Source organism: Macadamia integrifolia, chromosome 6 (assembly GCF_013358625.1).
Source record: "Macadamia integrifolia cultivar HAES 741 chromosome 6, SCU_Mint_v3, whole genome shotgun sequence".
Taxonomy (NCBI): Eukaryota; Viridiplantae; Streptophyta; class Magnoliopsida; order Proteales; family Proteaceae; genus Macadamia; species Macadamia integrifolia.
This window is the reverse complement of record NC_056562.1, coordinates 23,844,642-23,860,931: the sequence shown is the minus strand read 5'-3', so window position 1 is coordinate 23,860,931 and position 16,290 is coordinate 23,844,642. Positions and strand designations below refer to the sequence as shown.

At 40.3% G+C, this 16,290-nt stretch overlaps 1 protein-coding gene across 2 annotated transcripts; it reads left to right on the top strand.

Moving 5' to 3' along the window:
- The first annotated feature begins 1,004 nt into the window (after positions 1 to 1,004).
- Positions 1,005 to 15,731, top strand: LOC122082514 (eukaryotic translation initiation factor 4G-like). 2 transcript variants are annotated; one of them, XM_042650136.1, is made up of 11 exons: positions 1,005 to 1,242; positions 1,456 to 1,640; positions 1,751 to 1,881; positions 2,047 to 2,196; positions 2,385 to 2,449; positions 2,589 to 2,645; positions 3,404 to 3,481; positions 3,557 to 4,807; positions 4,891 to 8,174; positions 14,838 to 15,032; positions 15,158 to 15,731. In XM_042650136.1, exons 2-11 carry the CDS (start codon positions 1,486 to 1,488, stop codon positions 15,486 to 15,488), a joined length of 5,697 nt encoding a protein of 1,898 aa, XP_042506070.1. In that variant the 5' UTR covers positions 1,005 to 1,242; positions 1,456 to 1,485; the 3' UTR covers positions 15,489 to 15,731. The 2 variants fall into 2 exon arrangements, with proteins under 2 accessions (XP_042506070.1, XP_042506069.1); XM_042650135.1 differs by having other exon boundaries at positions 3,404 to 4,807.
- Positions 15,732 to 16,290: the final 559 nt, after the last annotated feature.

Sequence of the window (16,290 nt, the reverse complement as noted above, 5' to 3'; positions counted from 1 at the left end):
ATGAAACGTGTCGTGCGTTTACACCTCCTCCATAAAAAGAATTCTCAAGATCACCGTAGGAGGATGTGCTTTTCATGGTTTCATTTGTGGCACATGTCCAATTAACTCATCTATGTGTATTTACATAATAACCATGGGTATGATGAAATTTTGTCCCGATTATGGTGATGACTTTCCCAATTTTGAAAGAAGGGTCGTTAAAAGGTCACTTTCTAATTTTACGACACGTGTTATTATCTAATTATATTTCCTAAGTATACACTTTGTATCAGTTAATAACCCTTTCCATTTATAACCATATAACATTTATTCCTAACTTTAGGACACGTGGGATCAAGAGGGTAAAGTGTATCATTATCACTTCATTACACGCATTTGCACGGTAAGGGTGTTAATTGGTTCGGTTTTGGGTTTTTAGTTCCATTTTAATTTGGTTTATGAGAATTAATTCGGTTCCATATTTGAATACTCAATTCAATTTAATTTGATTCTATTCGATTTCGGTTCTGATTCAATTTATTGTTTTAATTCGGTTTTGTAACTTGGTTTTAATTCTATCATATAAATGGTTTTATTTTTTGACCATAATTGTGATGGAACAAAGATCATAATGGGCTCAAATTACGGACATTATGGTCATTGTCGACTTCAAAATTATCTTAGCGTGTGAATATGTGTAACAAATTATAAAAAATATTTACCACTCAAAGAAAAAACAAAAATGAATACACAGTATAGTCAAATCCATACCAATTCGGTTTGTAACCGAACTGAACCGACATGAATACTCACATACTCAAATCGAATTGATTCGATTCGGTTTGGTTCCGTTAATTCGACTTGGTTTCGGTGAAACAAACCACCTGACAATCAAAAGATCAAAACCAGAGAGCGCAAAGAGCGATAAGCGCGACCCTTTCATCTCCTCAAAAAGCTACCCTTTTGACCGTCCTTACAGTTTGGTTAACACAAGGCTCTCTCTCTATCCTTTTTTTTTTTTTAATCTCTGGATTTCACTGCTCTCACACTCTCTCTCTCTCTCTCTCTCTCTCTCTCTCTCTCTCTCTCTCCTTCGATACCAAAAACACAGATTGATCGACTATCGATTCTTGACTTTCATATTTCCATTCTTCTCTCTCTGTCTCTCTATCTCTTCATGATTCCCGCCAATCTACATCTTCCGTTTTGGAGGTTATAAAACCCTAATCTATTTCGCTGTGTATCTCTGTCCTTGACACTAAGGTAAATCGACGAAACCCTTTCATGATTAAATTTACAATCAACATTTCACTTTGTATTTATTAGAATCTGAACATTTCCATTTTCTTGATTTTTGGATGTTTGTAATGTTGATTTTTTCTGTGTTGATTTGGTTGTGTTTGTTTTCGTTTTCGTTTTGAGTTTGATCGTTGGATCCGTTTGCTTTGGGTTTGGGTTTGTGTTTGTTGGTTGCAGAGAATAGAAGAGGAACAAGGATTCGGATTTATGTCCCTCAATCAATCTAGGTCTGAGAAGAGCGAGTCCCAGTTGAGGAAACCTGGTCGATCCGGGAGCTCTGGTCAGCAGAAGAGTTTCTCAGCAGGAGGCGGGAGAGGCGGCGGTGGGACCGCCCCTCCACCATCTCTTTCTTCGAACCGAAGGTGCTTACTTTACCTTTTAGCTATCTTCGTAAAGAGAACTGTATGGGTAAATTAGGGCTTTTTATATATCTTTATGGTTGTTAACGTTTACATGGGGTTGATTCTTTCAGCTATAAGAAGTCTAGTAATAATGCACAAGGTGGACAATCTAGGGTGAGCACCACAAGTGCGAATTCAGAGTCCAATGCTTCTGCTAAAAGTGCTGTACAGAATGGTGCCAATGTACAACTTCCATTACATGGTACACAAGCTTTTATTTTTTGTTGTTGTTGTTGTTGTTGTTTTTTTTTCCCTTGATTTGGTTGGGTTAGGTAGGTTGTTCTATTATAAGGTGGTGGTGATGTATGTACTGAGGGAGTTGTGAGATCCTGGTGAATTTTTAAATTGTTGTAATGGTGTTCTTTAGGAGTTTCTGATGCACTGGCCTCACGAGTTCCCTCAACCAAGCCAACAGATTCGGCCCCTTCGAGAAGTATCAGACCTGCTCCAAAGGCTCCAGCATCTCAATCAGCTGTGGCAGCTCTGGATTCGGCTGTGCCTGCTACACCCTCTAAAGGTAACTCTGTTTTGCGTCTGTACATAGATTAATTTGTGGATTGAGTAACATTGCTTCTCCTCATTGTCCAAAGATTTTGCTTTTTTCTTGCTGCCTCTGATGCCCCTGAACTGTAAGCAATGTGTTTGTCCGAGGTTCTAATTATGTAGAATCTTATTGTCATGACACCTATCAAATGCTCTTTGCAGCTGATGCGTTAAAGGCATTCCCTCTTCAGTTTGGGAGCTTCGGTCCCGCTTTTGTGAATGGGATGGTAAAGTTTTCTTCTATCTTCCACCTTGCTATGCTGGTGTGGGTTAATTTTCATTGCCTTTTGGTTTGTGTGCACCTTTTTCTTCCCATATTTGCATTTCTCTAAGTATGGAAGGACTATATGTCTTTTTTCCTTGTAGATACCTCCACGGACTAGCTCAGCACCTCCAAATTTGGATGAGCAGAAATGCGACCAGGTAAGTAACTGCTTGATGAGAGGCTATTTGGGTTATTAGCGATTCAGATTTTGGTGGGAATATATATTTTTTTAATATATGATTTTCTTTTTGAGAGGAGAGAGAAGTGCACTTCAGGGTTTACAAAGGAGGCAGAAGGGGGGAATTGTTTTTTAATTTATGTATTCTGCAAATCCTTTCCCTTTTAATATTATTTTATTGATTTTTTTTTTTTTATGTTCGATCTGTATCACAAACCCTACTATGTTTTGCATGGATCCATGTAGCCGATCCCATTAAGTTGGGACAAGGCTGAGTTTGTTGTTGTCGAACTGTACCACAAAATCATCTATGGGATTTTGGTGGATTTTTGCCACTTTAGTTATTTCCTTACCTTTTTATGTTTGGATCCATGTGGCCGACCTCATTAAGTTGGGGTAAGGCTTAGTTTGTTGTTATTGTTGTTGTTAGTTATTGATATATGTCTGTGAATTCAGATGCAGATAAGCTAACATATCCACATTTGATGTCAATGAGCGTAGAAAAATGATTGGTAACACTAAATGGTCTTGCAAGTAGGAAAATGTGAAATGAGTGTTTGGTGTCATCCGTTGCTTGTTTAGGACAAAAACCATTGCAAAGTGTATATTTCTATTCCCTGCATTCTGGGTGTCACAAAAATTTCCCTGTATAAAGTAAACCACAAAAAGCAGTCTCACTATTATGGGGATATTTGCCTCCTATGTGTCTTTTTAAGACCATATTATTCTATTATGCAGGCGCGGCATGATTCTTTTAAATCTGTGCCTACGTTGCCAATTCCTTCGGTCCCAAAGCAGCAGCAATCAAGGAAAAATGTGGGTACTGTTAACCAAGCAAATTCTGCGGATCCCCAACCTCCATTGCAGGCTAAAAGGGATGTTCATGCCCAGGTTCCATCTGGACCTCCCACCCCAGCAACACAGAAGTTGCCTGTCCAAACTGTAACTGGGATGCCGACGCCATTTCAGCAGCCACAGGTTTCTGTGCAATTTGGTGCCCCCAATGCACAGATTCAGTCGCAGGCACCCACTTCCCTGCAAATGCCGATGCAGCTGCCTGTGGGAAATGCTTCTCAAGTCCAGCAGCAGGTGTTTGTCTCAAGTCTCCAATCTCATCCATTGCAGCCTCAGGGGATGATGCATCAGGCCCAGAGCCTGAGCTTCCCACCTCAATTGAGTCATCAGCTCTCTCCTCAGTTGCAAAACCTGGGAGTTGGGATTGCCCCACAGTTTGTGCAGCAGCAAGGTGGAAAGTTTGTTGGTCATCGCAAACCTGTCAAAATAACTCATCCTGAGACTCATGAAGAGTTGAGTTTCGATAAAAGGACGGATTCATATTTGGATGGTGGGTCATCGGGCTCAAGATCACATCCTATTGTGCCACCACAATCACAGCCGATTCCATTTACTCCTTCCCATCATATAAACTACTATTCTTCTATTCAAGCAGGCTCTTATAACCCTTCTTCCATCTATTTTCAGGGTCAAACTTCTCTTCCCCTGCCTACTAACCAGATGACTCCTGGTTCTGCCTCAGCTAGGTATAATTTTCCAGGAAGCCAGGGTCCACAGACTGTCTCATTTATGAATGCCTCCTCTCTTGGTCCAATGTCTTCCAAGATTGGGCCTCCAGTCCATGGTGGTGCTGAGATATCTAATTCAGAACATGCCAATGATGCTCATACACTAGTATCTTCTTCTCCACTAACTGCAGTTCATGTGGCACTTAAGCCAGCTTCTGGTTCAATCGTGGAAAAGGTTGGATCCTCTTTGGTGTCAATTGATTCACCTGCTGTGACCAAGGTTGAATCATCTAAATTGGTAAGGCCACCTGGGGAAGCTAGCTCGAATATTGCACTGAAGGACTCTGACCCGGTTGGTGATACCTCTGTTCAACCATCAGGTTCTGTCTCTTTGCCTGCCTCAACTAAACACTGTGCTACTGCATCTGTTAGATCAGTGCAGAGGCCAGCAACCCCCAGTACTTCCACCACGACCGCTCTCCCTCCGGAGGAGTTGGTGTCTACTGCATCCAACACTGAAGGCAGAAGGGGAGAGTCTTTCAGAAGATCAGATTCTATCAAGGATCATCAGAAGAAGCCTAGTAACAAAGATCAGCGACATTCGCAACTTCCAAACCAGGTATGAAGCTATTTGCTTTATCAGTCCCAGCATTCTCCTCGAATTTCTCTTCTATTAACTTGTAGACAATGACTTTGGTGCAGGCAGATGCCTCTGAATCTGCAGGTAGTGTCAAGTCATCTTCATTAAATACTTCTGCAGAAGTTGCTAAACACTCTGACATGATGCCTCCTGCAGAGGTTGTTGCGTCATCAACCTCTATCTTGAGCTTGCCTTCTCGGAGTTTGGAACATGGTAGTTCCTTGAAGGATGGAATATTAGAAACTGTAGAAGGTAAAACAACTTCTGATCCATCAGAAACCTCAGGAAGTGCCTCAGAATTTTTCCAGGAACCTGTATCTGATGTTAATACAGGCAGTAACAATTCTTCTGAAGTGTTGACAGATAGTGTTTGGATTGGGGAGGTGTTCACCTGTGAACCATCAAGCACTTCTGTTGATGGAACTGCCTCCGCTATTTTGGATGCTGCTGACAATGTGAAACACGATGGTTATGCTGTTCGGGAACAGGGGAAAACTAACTTATCTGAAGGGCCCGAAGAAGGTAATAATAATGTTGAAATGCCTGTAGGATCCACTTTTTCTGGCTCTGTGAAAGTCAGTAAACAATTTCAGGCTGAGGACTCCAAGGTCAAAGAAACAATTGTTGGTGATAAGGAGTCTCGGTCTGGTAAAAACGGACAGGAGTTGAACGAAGGTATAGGTTCCATCTCAGAGGTCAACAGAACAACTGATAACTTAGTAAAATCTGCTATTACATCCTCCGATTCTGTTGCTGCTGAAATCACATCTTCGGACGTTGTTTCCCCTATGGTTTCTCATCAAGATAATTCTTCATCCTTGGATGCTTCCATTGGAAGGGGTGAGAGCATTGATTGTCAAGATCCAGTTGTTATGGAATCTGGTACCTCACATCAGGAGGCAGCTAGTAATACTAATGGGGGGTCAGTTTTCAATAAGGTGTCAGCTCTCAAGGATAAGAACTTAGAATCAAATAGAGGAAAGAGTACAGCTGCAAAGCCGAAGAAGAAGAGGAAAGAAATTCTTAAGAATGCAGATGCTGCTGGAGCTACTTCTGATCTTTATAACGCATACAAGGGTCCAGAGGAAAAGGAAGAAGCTGCAGTTCATCAAGAAAGTATAGACAGCAGCTTCAGTGCTGATGTGAAACAGGGACATGCGGTTGATACTGAGAAGGGTCTTGTCGCAGGCGAGGAAGATGGGCAAAGTAAAGCTGAACCAGATGATTGGGAAGATGCAGCTGATATTTCTACTCCGAAACTCAAGACCTCAGGTGATGGAAAATGGGTTCGTGGTGTTTTGGTGAATCCTGATGATGATGGAAATGAAGTTATGGGCAAAAAGAAGTACTCTAGAGATTTTTTGCTGACTTTTTCGGAGCAATGTACTGATCTTCCATTAGGTTTTGAAAATGGATCTGACATATTGGATACCCTGAGGAGTGGTCCATTCAATGTATCTAATAGTGTCGATCGTGATTCATATCCACCTACGGGTAGAATTATAGAGAGGCCAAGTGGGGGTTCTCGGGTTGACCGCCGTGGGGGTGGTGTGGCTGATGATGATAAATGGAACAAATCCCCTGGTCCTTTTGCTTCAGGACGAGACCTACGTCTTGATATCCCTCATGGAGGTGCGTTTGTAGGTTTTCGTCCTGGTCAAGGTGGAAATCATGGTGTTCTTAGGGATCCACGAGGACAACCTTCTCCCCAGTATGTTGCTGGGATTCTTGCTGGGCCATCGTTTGCACCTCAGGGAGGGATTCAGCGAAATAACTCTGATTCAGACCGGTGGCAACGTGCTACTGGTATTCAGAAAGGTTTGATCCCATCACCTCAGACTCCTGCACAGATGATGCACAAAGCTGAGAAGAAGTATGTAGTGGGAAAAGCTTCTGATGAGGAAGAACGCAAGCAAAGGCAGCTGAAAGCTATTCTCAATAAGCTAACTCCTCAAAACTTTGATAAGCTTTTTGAACAAGTCAAAGAAGTTAACATTGACAATGCTGGCACTCTTAGTGGGGTCATCTCGCAGATCTTTGATAAAGCTCTTACTGAACCAACTTTCTGTGAAATGTATGCAAACTTTTGTTTCCATCTTGCCACTGCATTGCCTGATTTTAATGAGGACAATGAGAAGATCACCTTTAAGAGATTGCTTCTGAATAAGTGCCAGGAGGAATTTGAGAGGGGGGAAAGGGAGCAGGCAGAAGCTAACAGAGATGAAGAAGAAGGCGAAGTTAAAATGTCTGAAGAGGAAAGAGAGGAGAAGAAGGTCCAGGCAAGAAGGCGAATGCTGGGTAATATTCGATTGATTGGGGAATTATACAAGAAGAAGATGTTGACTGAGAGAATAATGCATGAATGCATTAAGAAGCTGTTGGGTCAGGATTCACAATATCAGAATCCTGACGAGGAAGATATTGAAGCTCTATGCAAGCTAATGAGCACAATTGGGGAGATAATTGACCATTCCAAAGCCAAGGTACATTTGGATGCTTATTTTGAAATGATGATGAAATTATCAAATAACATGAAGCTATCTTCTAGAGTGAGGTTCATGTTGAAAGATGCCATTGATCTGAGGAAGAACAAATGGCAACAAAGAAGAAAAGTTGAAGGGCCAAAAAAGATTGAGGAAGTGCACAGAGATGCTGCACAAGAACGGCAAGCTCAAACAAGTAGGCTGGCTCGTGGTTCAGGTATTAATTCCTCAGCAAGAAGGGGGCAACCAATGGATTTTGGTATGAGAGGGTCAACCATATTGTCTTCTCCAAATTCTCAGATGGGTGGCTTCCGTGGGATGCAGACACCGGTCCGTGGGTTTGGTGGTCAAGATGCTAGATTTGATGATCGACATACTTATGAGAGGACCCTGTCAGTTCCCCTACCTCAAAGGCATATTGATGATGATTCTATTACTCTTGGTCCTCAAGGTGGGCTTGCTAGGGGAATGTCTATCAGAGGGCAGCCAGTGGTTTCAACTATTCCCATGGCTGATATTTCTCCCAGCATTGACTCCAGAAGAATGACAGCTGGCCCAAATGGTTATAATTCTGTATCTGACTGGACACCTTATAACTCGAGAGAAGATCTTATGCCAAGATACGCCCCAGAAAGGTTCATGCGTCCCACAGCTTATGACCAATCAAATTCACAAGAACGCAATTCCTATTTTGGGAACCGGGATATAAGGAACACAGATCGTTCACTTGATAGGTCAGTGGAAAATGCACCTGCCACACGTTTGCAGGGGTCTGCCATGGCACAACATGCTCCATCAGAAAAAGTTTGGCCTGAAGAGCGTCTGCGAGAGATGTCCATATCTGCAATCAGAGAATACTACAGGTATTACATTGTCTTGCTTATGTTATTGAATGTATTGCTTCTTTTTGTTTTGAATTTTATATTCATGGGTATCTTTGAAAAATTGCTGTTGATAGTAGATGTGAATCGCAACACACTAACTTGTCAATTTAACTTATTTAAGTTGTTGGTATTGGTTTTCTTTGGCAATTTTTTTTTTTTTAAGAAGAATTTAGTAGATAGCAGAAATAATTTTTTCCAAAGAAGAAGCAACAGCTTGAAGCCCAAAAGGTCTGCTCAGGTGACTTACAAGTTACAATATGATAAGATGCCATACATCAAGAATGCTTTTTGAATACCTCTGCGTATGGCTCATCTGCGATTGAATTAGCTGAGCATATCGTCCGAGAGAGAGAAATATGCCATAGCCTTCTTGATTAAATGCATGTATCTCCATGCACCTAGAGAATGCACCAGCCTTCCAATTATGTACATGAGTCACCTGTAATGCTGGAACCCAGCCATCCCTAGGGGCCCCTTTGGTCAGAAATGAAGGGATTGTGGTAAAATAAAACGTCTGGCGGTAAAATGAAGTAAAATAAAATGAAAAAGATATTTGAAACTATCTTTCAATTGAGGTGTGTTGTTGGAAGTAGAGTTGAGGTAAAGCAACGTGAGAACATGTGAGGCCACAACATAGAGAAGATAGGAGGTCATAAAATTTCCAGTGACAATTTGATTGAAAAGTGGAGTTTCACTTAATAACAATAGTTAGTATGTTTTGAGTTAGTTACTCAATTATTCTTGATAATGATTGGAAATAATTATCAGGGAAACAACCTCTCTGCAAAGCAGGGTTAAGGTTGCGTACATTATGACCCTCGCTAGACCCTGTGATGGCAGAAGCCTCGTGCACTGTGTACACCTTTTTTTGATGGTGATTGTAAATAATTCCATTTAGTTTTTATTTTTTTACTGCTTTTCTAACCAGATGGAGCCTTAGAGATGGAATATTTATAACTTTAATGCTTGCCTTCATCTCAGCCATGATGGAGTAAGACATACCAATGGGGCAGATAATACCAATAGGAGAGTCCCTTTTCATTTAAAAACAAACCACTATTACCAGCAGGGATGAGGTTATCTGAGGAGCTACTGTCCGTATTTAGCTTATGGTGTTCCATAGGAGTCTAGGAGAGGAAGCCAGTCGTGCTGTATCTGCATGGGAATCCTCCAAGAGGAAGCCACCAATTACGAAAGACCATTTTCTCTGGAAAAGGTCCATAGAGATGCCCTGAAATGGTCCAATGTAAAGCCCATCCCACGGTAAACATGATAGACTCAATCACCTTCGGGGCTATCTCGTGGTATTTCACATTTGTTTCCTTGAGTTGCTGGCACCTAGCTGATAATGTTTATTCCTCGTCACAAATTGTATTAAAGTGAAGAGAATTATGCCCTTCAAATTTGGTGACATGTATTTCCTGTATTTTATTAGTATCGCACTCCAGCAAATATTTTGAAAGGGTTATCAGAATTGCCCTAGGTGCTTGTAGTAAGTCCTTTAAAATATGTGATATCATCATAGTGCCCTAAATCTTGGTTGTTGCTTTAATTCTTTTCATCTAATAGGAAATCCTAAACTCATGGTTTTTCTTGTTATATTCTGTCAGTAATCTCTCCATAGTGTAAGAGTGGATTGAGCAGTTTACTCAAGATAGCATCTACATGCCCATTTATTGAAGGGTTTTTTTTTTTTTTTTTTTAATTTATTTATATATATATACATATACATACACATACATACATACATATATATATATATACACACACACACATACACATACATATATATATATATATATTTCACTGCTGACCTATTTTATTTATTGTTTTATTGGTAAGATTGAGGGGTATTCTCTATGAGAATGGGTTTTAGTAGTGGCTTTTATGCTTTTACTGTGGGGCTTCCGCACCCATTCCCAACCCAAAAAAAGGGGCTCAATGCTGGAGGTAGTGTACATGTGGAGCATAATGTGAGTGATTTTCTTTCGAGTCATTATTTTCCTTTTGTACAATTCTTTGAAGGGTCAAATCCTATTCATTGGACGATTTTTTTGTCATTTAGAAGTATATTTTGAACCTCGATATTGGTTCAAGCTAAGTCTTTATGTACCAAAGCAACATTTTCATATAGTTGGAGTAAGTGCGCTGCTAACACTAGCTAGGGACTTGCTAAGGGACGGTGACCGACAGTCTGGCAGTACTTGTACTTAGATTTTTATCCCATATTGGGATGGATGAAGTGGAGAGGTGCTTCTAGAGTGTTGTGCGATCGGAGTATTCCTTTAAAGCTTAGACCGGCTATGATGTAAGCTTAGACTGACTATGATGTATGGGGCAGAATGTTGGGTGGTTAAGAAGTGTCATATAGATAAGCTAAGTGTTGGAAAAATGAGGATGTTGAGATGAATGTGCGGCGAAACTAGGAATGATAAAGTAAGGCATGACTATTAGAGCTACTTTGTTAGTTGCCCTGATTCGTGATAAACTCCGAGAAAGTTGCTTGAGGTGGCATGGCCATGTTCCACGGAGGCCTTGGGATGACCAGTAAGGAGGAGTGATCGATTCTGATTGAAGGAGTTAAAGTAGCTAGGGGCAAGCCTAAAATGACCATAGGAGTAGTGTGAGGAAAGACTAGCGAGTTTAGGTCTCGTCTCAAATATGACTTCAAGTAGAGCTGTTACATGTATCCGACCTCAGTTAAGTGGGATTTACCGAGTTGATGTTGTTTGGATTCTAGGCTGTTGTTGCTTATTGTTGTTTTACATGCTTGTACTACATTTATTTTTCGTTTATCTATGAACCTCCTTCGTTGTTTATCCCCAACCCCAAAGAGGGATTAGGAAAAACCTTGGTAGCTGCTCATCCACATTGCCTGAACTGTATAGGATGAGAACAATCTGGACTGGTAGCTATCCAAAACAATCCACCTCCTATACCAGTCTTAAAATCTGATGGGACCAAGACCTTTATGAGTTATTTTGGAAAGTTATTGGAAAAAAAATGAAAAGAATAAAAAAGAGATGCTATAGAAGTTTTGACTAATTAATTACAAGATGTCTGGCTGTGATTTTATTTCTGATTGAAGAACTAATGTAGACCAGATTTGAATTTGGGCCAGGTTTTAGGAATGGTTTCGGTTGGGCCTTAGTTTTTGGTCTTTATTAACGTAGTAGACTGAAATATAATACCTAAAAGTAGGGGTCTGATCGGGTGCATGAAAATTAATATTTTATTACTGGTCCCATGGCTAGAGCCGAAGTTTAGGAAGTATAGTTTTAGCTGTCCTAGAATCCTATTGTTAGGAAGTTTAGAGTCCTTATGTCAGTTAAGTTAGATGTACTAGTTGTCTAGAGTCCTAGACAAGTAGGAATCTTGATTTCTTTTGATTATTTTCTATAAATAGATGTAACTCCTCCCCCCATATTTTGGAATTTGAATGCAGATTTGGTTTAGTTGGCTGTTGCCTAAAGTCTCTTTCTCTCTCTCTCCTTCCTTTTAAATTTCTCTCCCATATTTGGTTAGCAAAACAGTTCTCTCTTTCTTTCTCCTAATCAACCTCACTAGCTCTTTCCCTCACCATCAACCACCTTTTTCTCTCCTCTAAATTTCTCAATTGGTTTGATTTTTTGGGATCTTAAATTCCTAATTTCTATTCTGGAAGCTAGTTTTCAGAGATGATAATTATAACCCTTAAATATGAACCATTAGATAGATCTAAATTCAGATTAAAGGGCGACCCAGTGCACAAGGCTCCCGCCACTACGTGGCTTGGGGAGAGTCATAATGTACGCAACCATACCCCTGCTTTGTGGAGAGGCTGTTTCCCAACTCGAACCTGCGACCACTAGGTCGCAATTGAGCAACCTTACTGTTGTGCTGAGGTCCGCCCTCTATTAGATCTAAATTCAGATATGGCGGCCATATAAATCATCAGATTAAGATCTAGAGATTGGAGCCCATGACTTGCAGAACCAGGTAATTTGATGATATTGATCTGCATCATGAATATCAACTGGTTACAATTTATTTTGAAGTTTGTCTCTAGTGAGAATAGATCACAGTAGCTCTATGACAAGGATTTTCGGTCAGTGTTTGTTTGTTTTTTTGTTTTTGTAAATCAAGATTTTGGTGGTTTTGCGTGGGATATATCCATCTTTTCAGTTGCGTGTTCGAACTTTTATATGTTACTATGCTTTCTGTTTCTTTTTGGAGCTAATTCTCAATTTTGGTTAGTTCGTAGGCTGTGATTTTGCAATGTATTAGTTTTTTTCCCCCATCGAATTGTTATTCAAATTGTCACAGGTTGGTTAATGCTCAAATAATTGAGTTTCCTCTCCTGTATCATGACTTATGCAAGTTTGAAAGAATCTCCTTAATGGGCATATCTAGTTTGCCATGTGCAAGAGTGATGTGGCGAATCTGATGTTGGATTTTTAGGGAATGGTTTAAATAGGTTACGTGTCAAATTTCAACCTCAAATTCATTCATTTACCCACCTGTCTAAATGCCATACTCTCCCATTAATGTCCATGCATGCCTACTGGTACTTAAACCATTGCTGGATCTCTTTTAATTTTTCAATGCTTTGTTTTTCCATTTGGCTAACTTCATGTGGGCTAAAACTTGACTTTGAAGCAGGGCCTTGGGTTTGACATGTCCACAAAATTTATTCAATTTATTCTAATCTGACATGCCACATGGCAGGTTTAGGTGCCCGTTAAGGAGATTCCCTCCTTGTCCTATATCAGTAGGGAGAATTCTTCTCAAGACTAGCTACAAAAATTGCTGTGAAATTAGGAAAATATTCATGTTTCCCTGGATCTCAAAAAAGTGAGGGACCTTTCACCCAAATATTGGACCACTATTGTTAGCAACCCCTATGTATAATGTAATGATTGAATTCGGATGGGAGGTCGTGCTGAGCTTACCCCTTCTAGGAGTTCATTTTTATTGAAACCATGGTAAACTGTTTCAAGCATAGCAGTTTGATCGTAAGGTTTCCCTTGAATGGTTTTCAGGGAAAACATGATAAACTGTTTATCGAGTGTAGGCAGTTTGATCCCAAGGTTTGACCTTTTGGGCTAAAAATCCATCAACCATCACAACCAGGTGTTGGAAGGACTGAAGAAAACCCACTCAGGGCTCTTATTTAATACAAGTGTTAAAAGCATAAAGAGGATCTTGCTGAACTTGTGGACACAATTTTAGAACAGCTAGAATTATACTGCCGGAGTATACTCAAGTTGATGGTGCAGTTCCCCAGGAAGTCGGGTTATTACAATTTTGTTGTGGGAATGTGTTAGAATTTGAACCCTATAAAAAAAAAATCCTATGTTGGAATATATTCAGAAGGTGTTGGCTGAAGTGAGGAATTTGGATTGAACTAGTTGAAGAAGCTGCTAACGTAGGTTTTGAGATCAACAACGACGACAACAACAACGAAGCTTTTGAGATCAGGCAGGAAATTGAGGTTCTTTCTGCAGGGAAAGTCTTTGCGAAGGCTGAAAGGATGGATAGGTTGGTTATTGATATGATTTAGAAAGATTTGAAGCAACATTTCTAATGGTTTCAGCATTTTTTAATATATCGGGTGCTTGGGTGGCGATGCCCCCCCCCCCCCCCCCCCCGCGGGAGAAGCTTGAAGATTCATGAGTAGCTTCCTTGTGTAATATTTTAGTCTTTATTTAATTACTGTCTTATATGGATCCGGCCCGGGGGGAGCGGGATTCCTGCTAGGCTGAGCTGCAGTGTGTACTTGTGATGGACAAGTTGGTGAAGAGGTGAAATTGCCTATATATTCAGGGCTTTGTGTTGCTGCTAGGATAAGATGTCACTGTTTTTATATTTGACTTCCACTGTGCATACCTTGTGAGCCAGACCTCATTCATTGTGTTCTGTAATGTGGACTTGGATCCTCTGTGGCGCAACAGGGCGTCTGGTGCACATTCAGCGCCCAGAAAGGCCTTTGGCTGTGTGTGACAGCCTTGGGTTCCGTGCCTGATCATTTCTGGCCATTGGATGCGCACCAGACATCCTGTTGCGCCACGGAGGAATTCAATCCCTGTAATGCTGTTCTTTAATTTGATGTTTATTTTTATTTTGGGGTGTAGCCTTCCTACACCAGCAGTGTGGCTAGCCATTCCAACTTTTTTTTTTTCACCTGGAAGTGTCCATTGGGTGCCAAACTCTATTGACATTAGTCCATATCATCATCAAATCAGGGTTCATGGGTCAACCTTTGGATTGATCGAACTTTTCGCTGTCTTTCCAAAATGTTTTAAAATTGTCTGAAAACGCTAAATCTATGTGAAGATCACATCATTTTTCCACACTCTAACCATGTAGGAAACCTTTATCCTTGCATTTTTTATGCTGAATTGCTAAATGAGCCAAAGAGGCAATATTGATGGTAAGATTGAAATAGTCGGGGTCTATTAGCTTAGATTTTAAAATAGGTTTTATGCACGGGTGTCTGGTGTGATTGTTTATTTTGAAGGGTTAAAATGGACTCTTCCTGTAATTGGGGTCAAGAATATACTCTTAGGTGCATCACTCTTGTCTCGAGAAAGGTATTGCATTGCATTTTTTGGCTTATACTCCTTGATAAACAAGTAGGTCTCTGAACATGTGCCTTTTCAGTGCCAAAGACGAAAAAGAGGTTGCTTTATGTATCAAGGACTTGAATTCTCCCAGCTTCCACCCATCTATGGTATCTATCTGGGTCACAGACTCTTTTGAGCGGAAGGATATGGACAGGGATTCTTTGGCTAGGCTTCTTGTCAATCTTACCAAGTCTCAAGATAGCTCATTACATCAGATGCAGCTCCTGAAAGGGTAAGCAACCAAATTCACTGGAGATGAAGCTAAAGTTGGTTTTTGTGGGGCTTGTTATGGTCTTTTTCTTTTTAATTTAATATCTGACATCTCCTTTTAATCCTGTTTGAATTGTATGCTACCAGGTTTGAATTAGTTCTTTCTACTTTGGAGGATGCTGTAACTGATGCCCCAAAAGCAGCAGAGTTTCTTGGCCTTATCCTTGCCAAAGTTATTGTTGAAAATGTCGCATCTTTGAGGGAGATTGGTCGGCTAATATATGAGGGTGGTGAAGAACCAGGACGTCTATTACAAATTGGCCTTGCTTCGGAAGTTCTTGGCAGCATCCTTGAGAGCATTAGATTAGAGAAAGGAGAGTCTTTGTTGAATGAGATTTGTACAAGCTCCAATCTGCGGTTGGAAGATTTTAGAACCCCAGATGCAATTGGTTATAGGAAGTTTGATGCGTTTATTTAGAGGAATCTGTTGCTCATTGTACCTGGTAAAAGAAAATACATGTCTAGGGTCTACAGGGTGCATAAGTCTGCGGAGACGAAGTTTCTTTGGGAGTTGTGGAATCCTGTGGCTCCCTCCAAAATCTGGGTATCATGCCGTGTCATATTGTTATTATCATTATTGTTATTGTTATTATTATTATTTCTTCAATATTACACTCCGATTGCCAAGGTTCTAATGAGCATCTTAGTGGGTTTCATCTAATGGCTTTTCATTGTTTAGAGGTTTGCATCTCTTATTATTTGATTCAGACACAGTGATAACTATTCACAAATCCTAAACTGCATCGTGCGGGGTAGAGTTATTTTTTGGTTCAAAGGGTGATATCAAAGTGACCTGGTTATCTCCATTAGATATTTGGTCACTAGCAAAAGCTATCAGTTTACTTTGTGGTTTATTTTTAAATATTTGAAATGTCTTCCTGCAGTTTCTAATACATAACAGGAACCTGTGACTCATGGTCCATGCTTTCCTTTGAATACTATTGCAAAATATGGTTTTGAAAATCCTTAAAATTATCTACTTTTGAAAATTAGTTTATGACAGATGAACAACTATAATCCCATAAAAAAATATGTTGAGGGAATGATTTTTTATTCTCCCCTATTGGCAAAGTGGTGTCTAGAGAGTTATTAGCTATTGTTCTCTTATTTTTCTTTAGGTCCCCTAGATGTGCTGGTGTCATGGTGATATGATCTTTGTACTGACTCTGCTAAGTTATCATGTAATTTGCTTCACTACCTCAAGCCAGTAATAGCAAGGG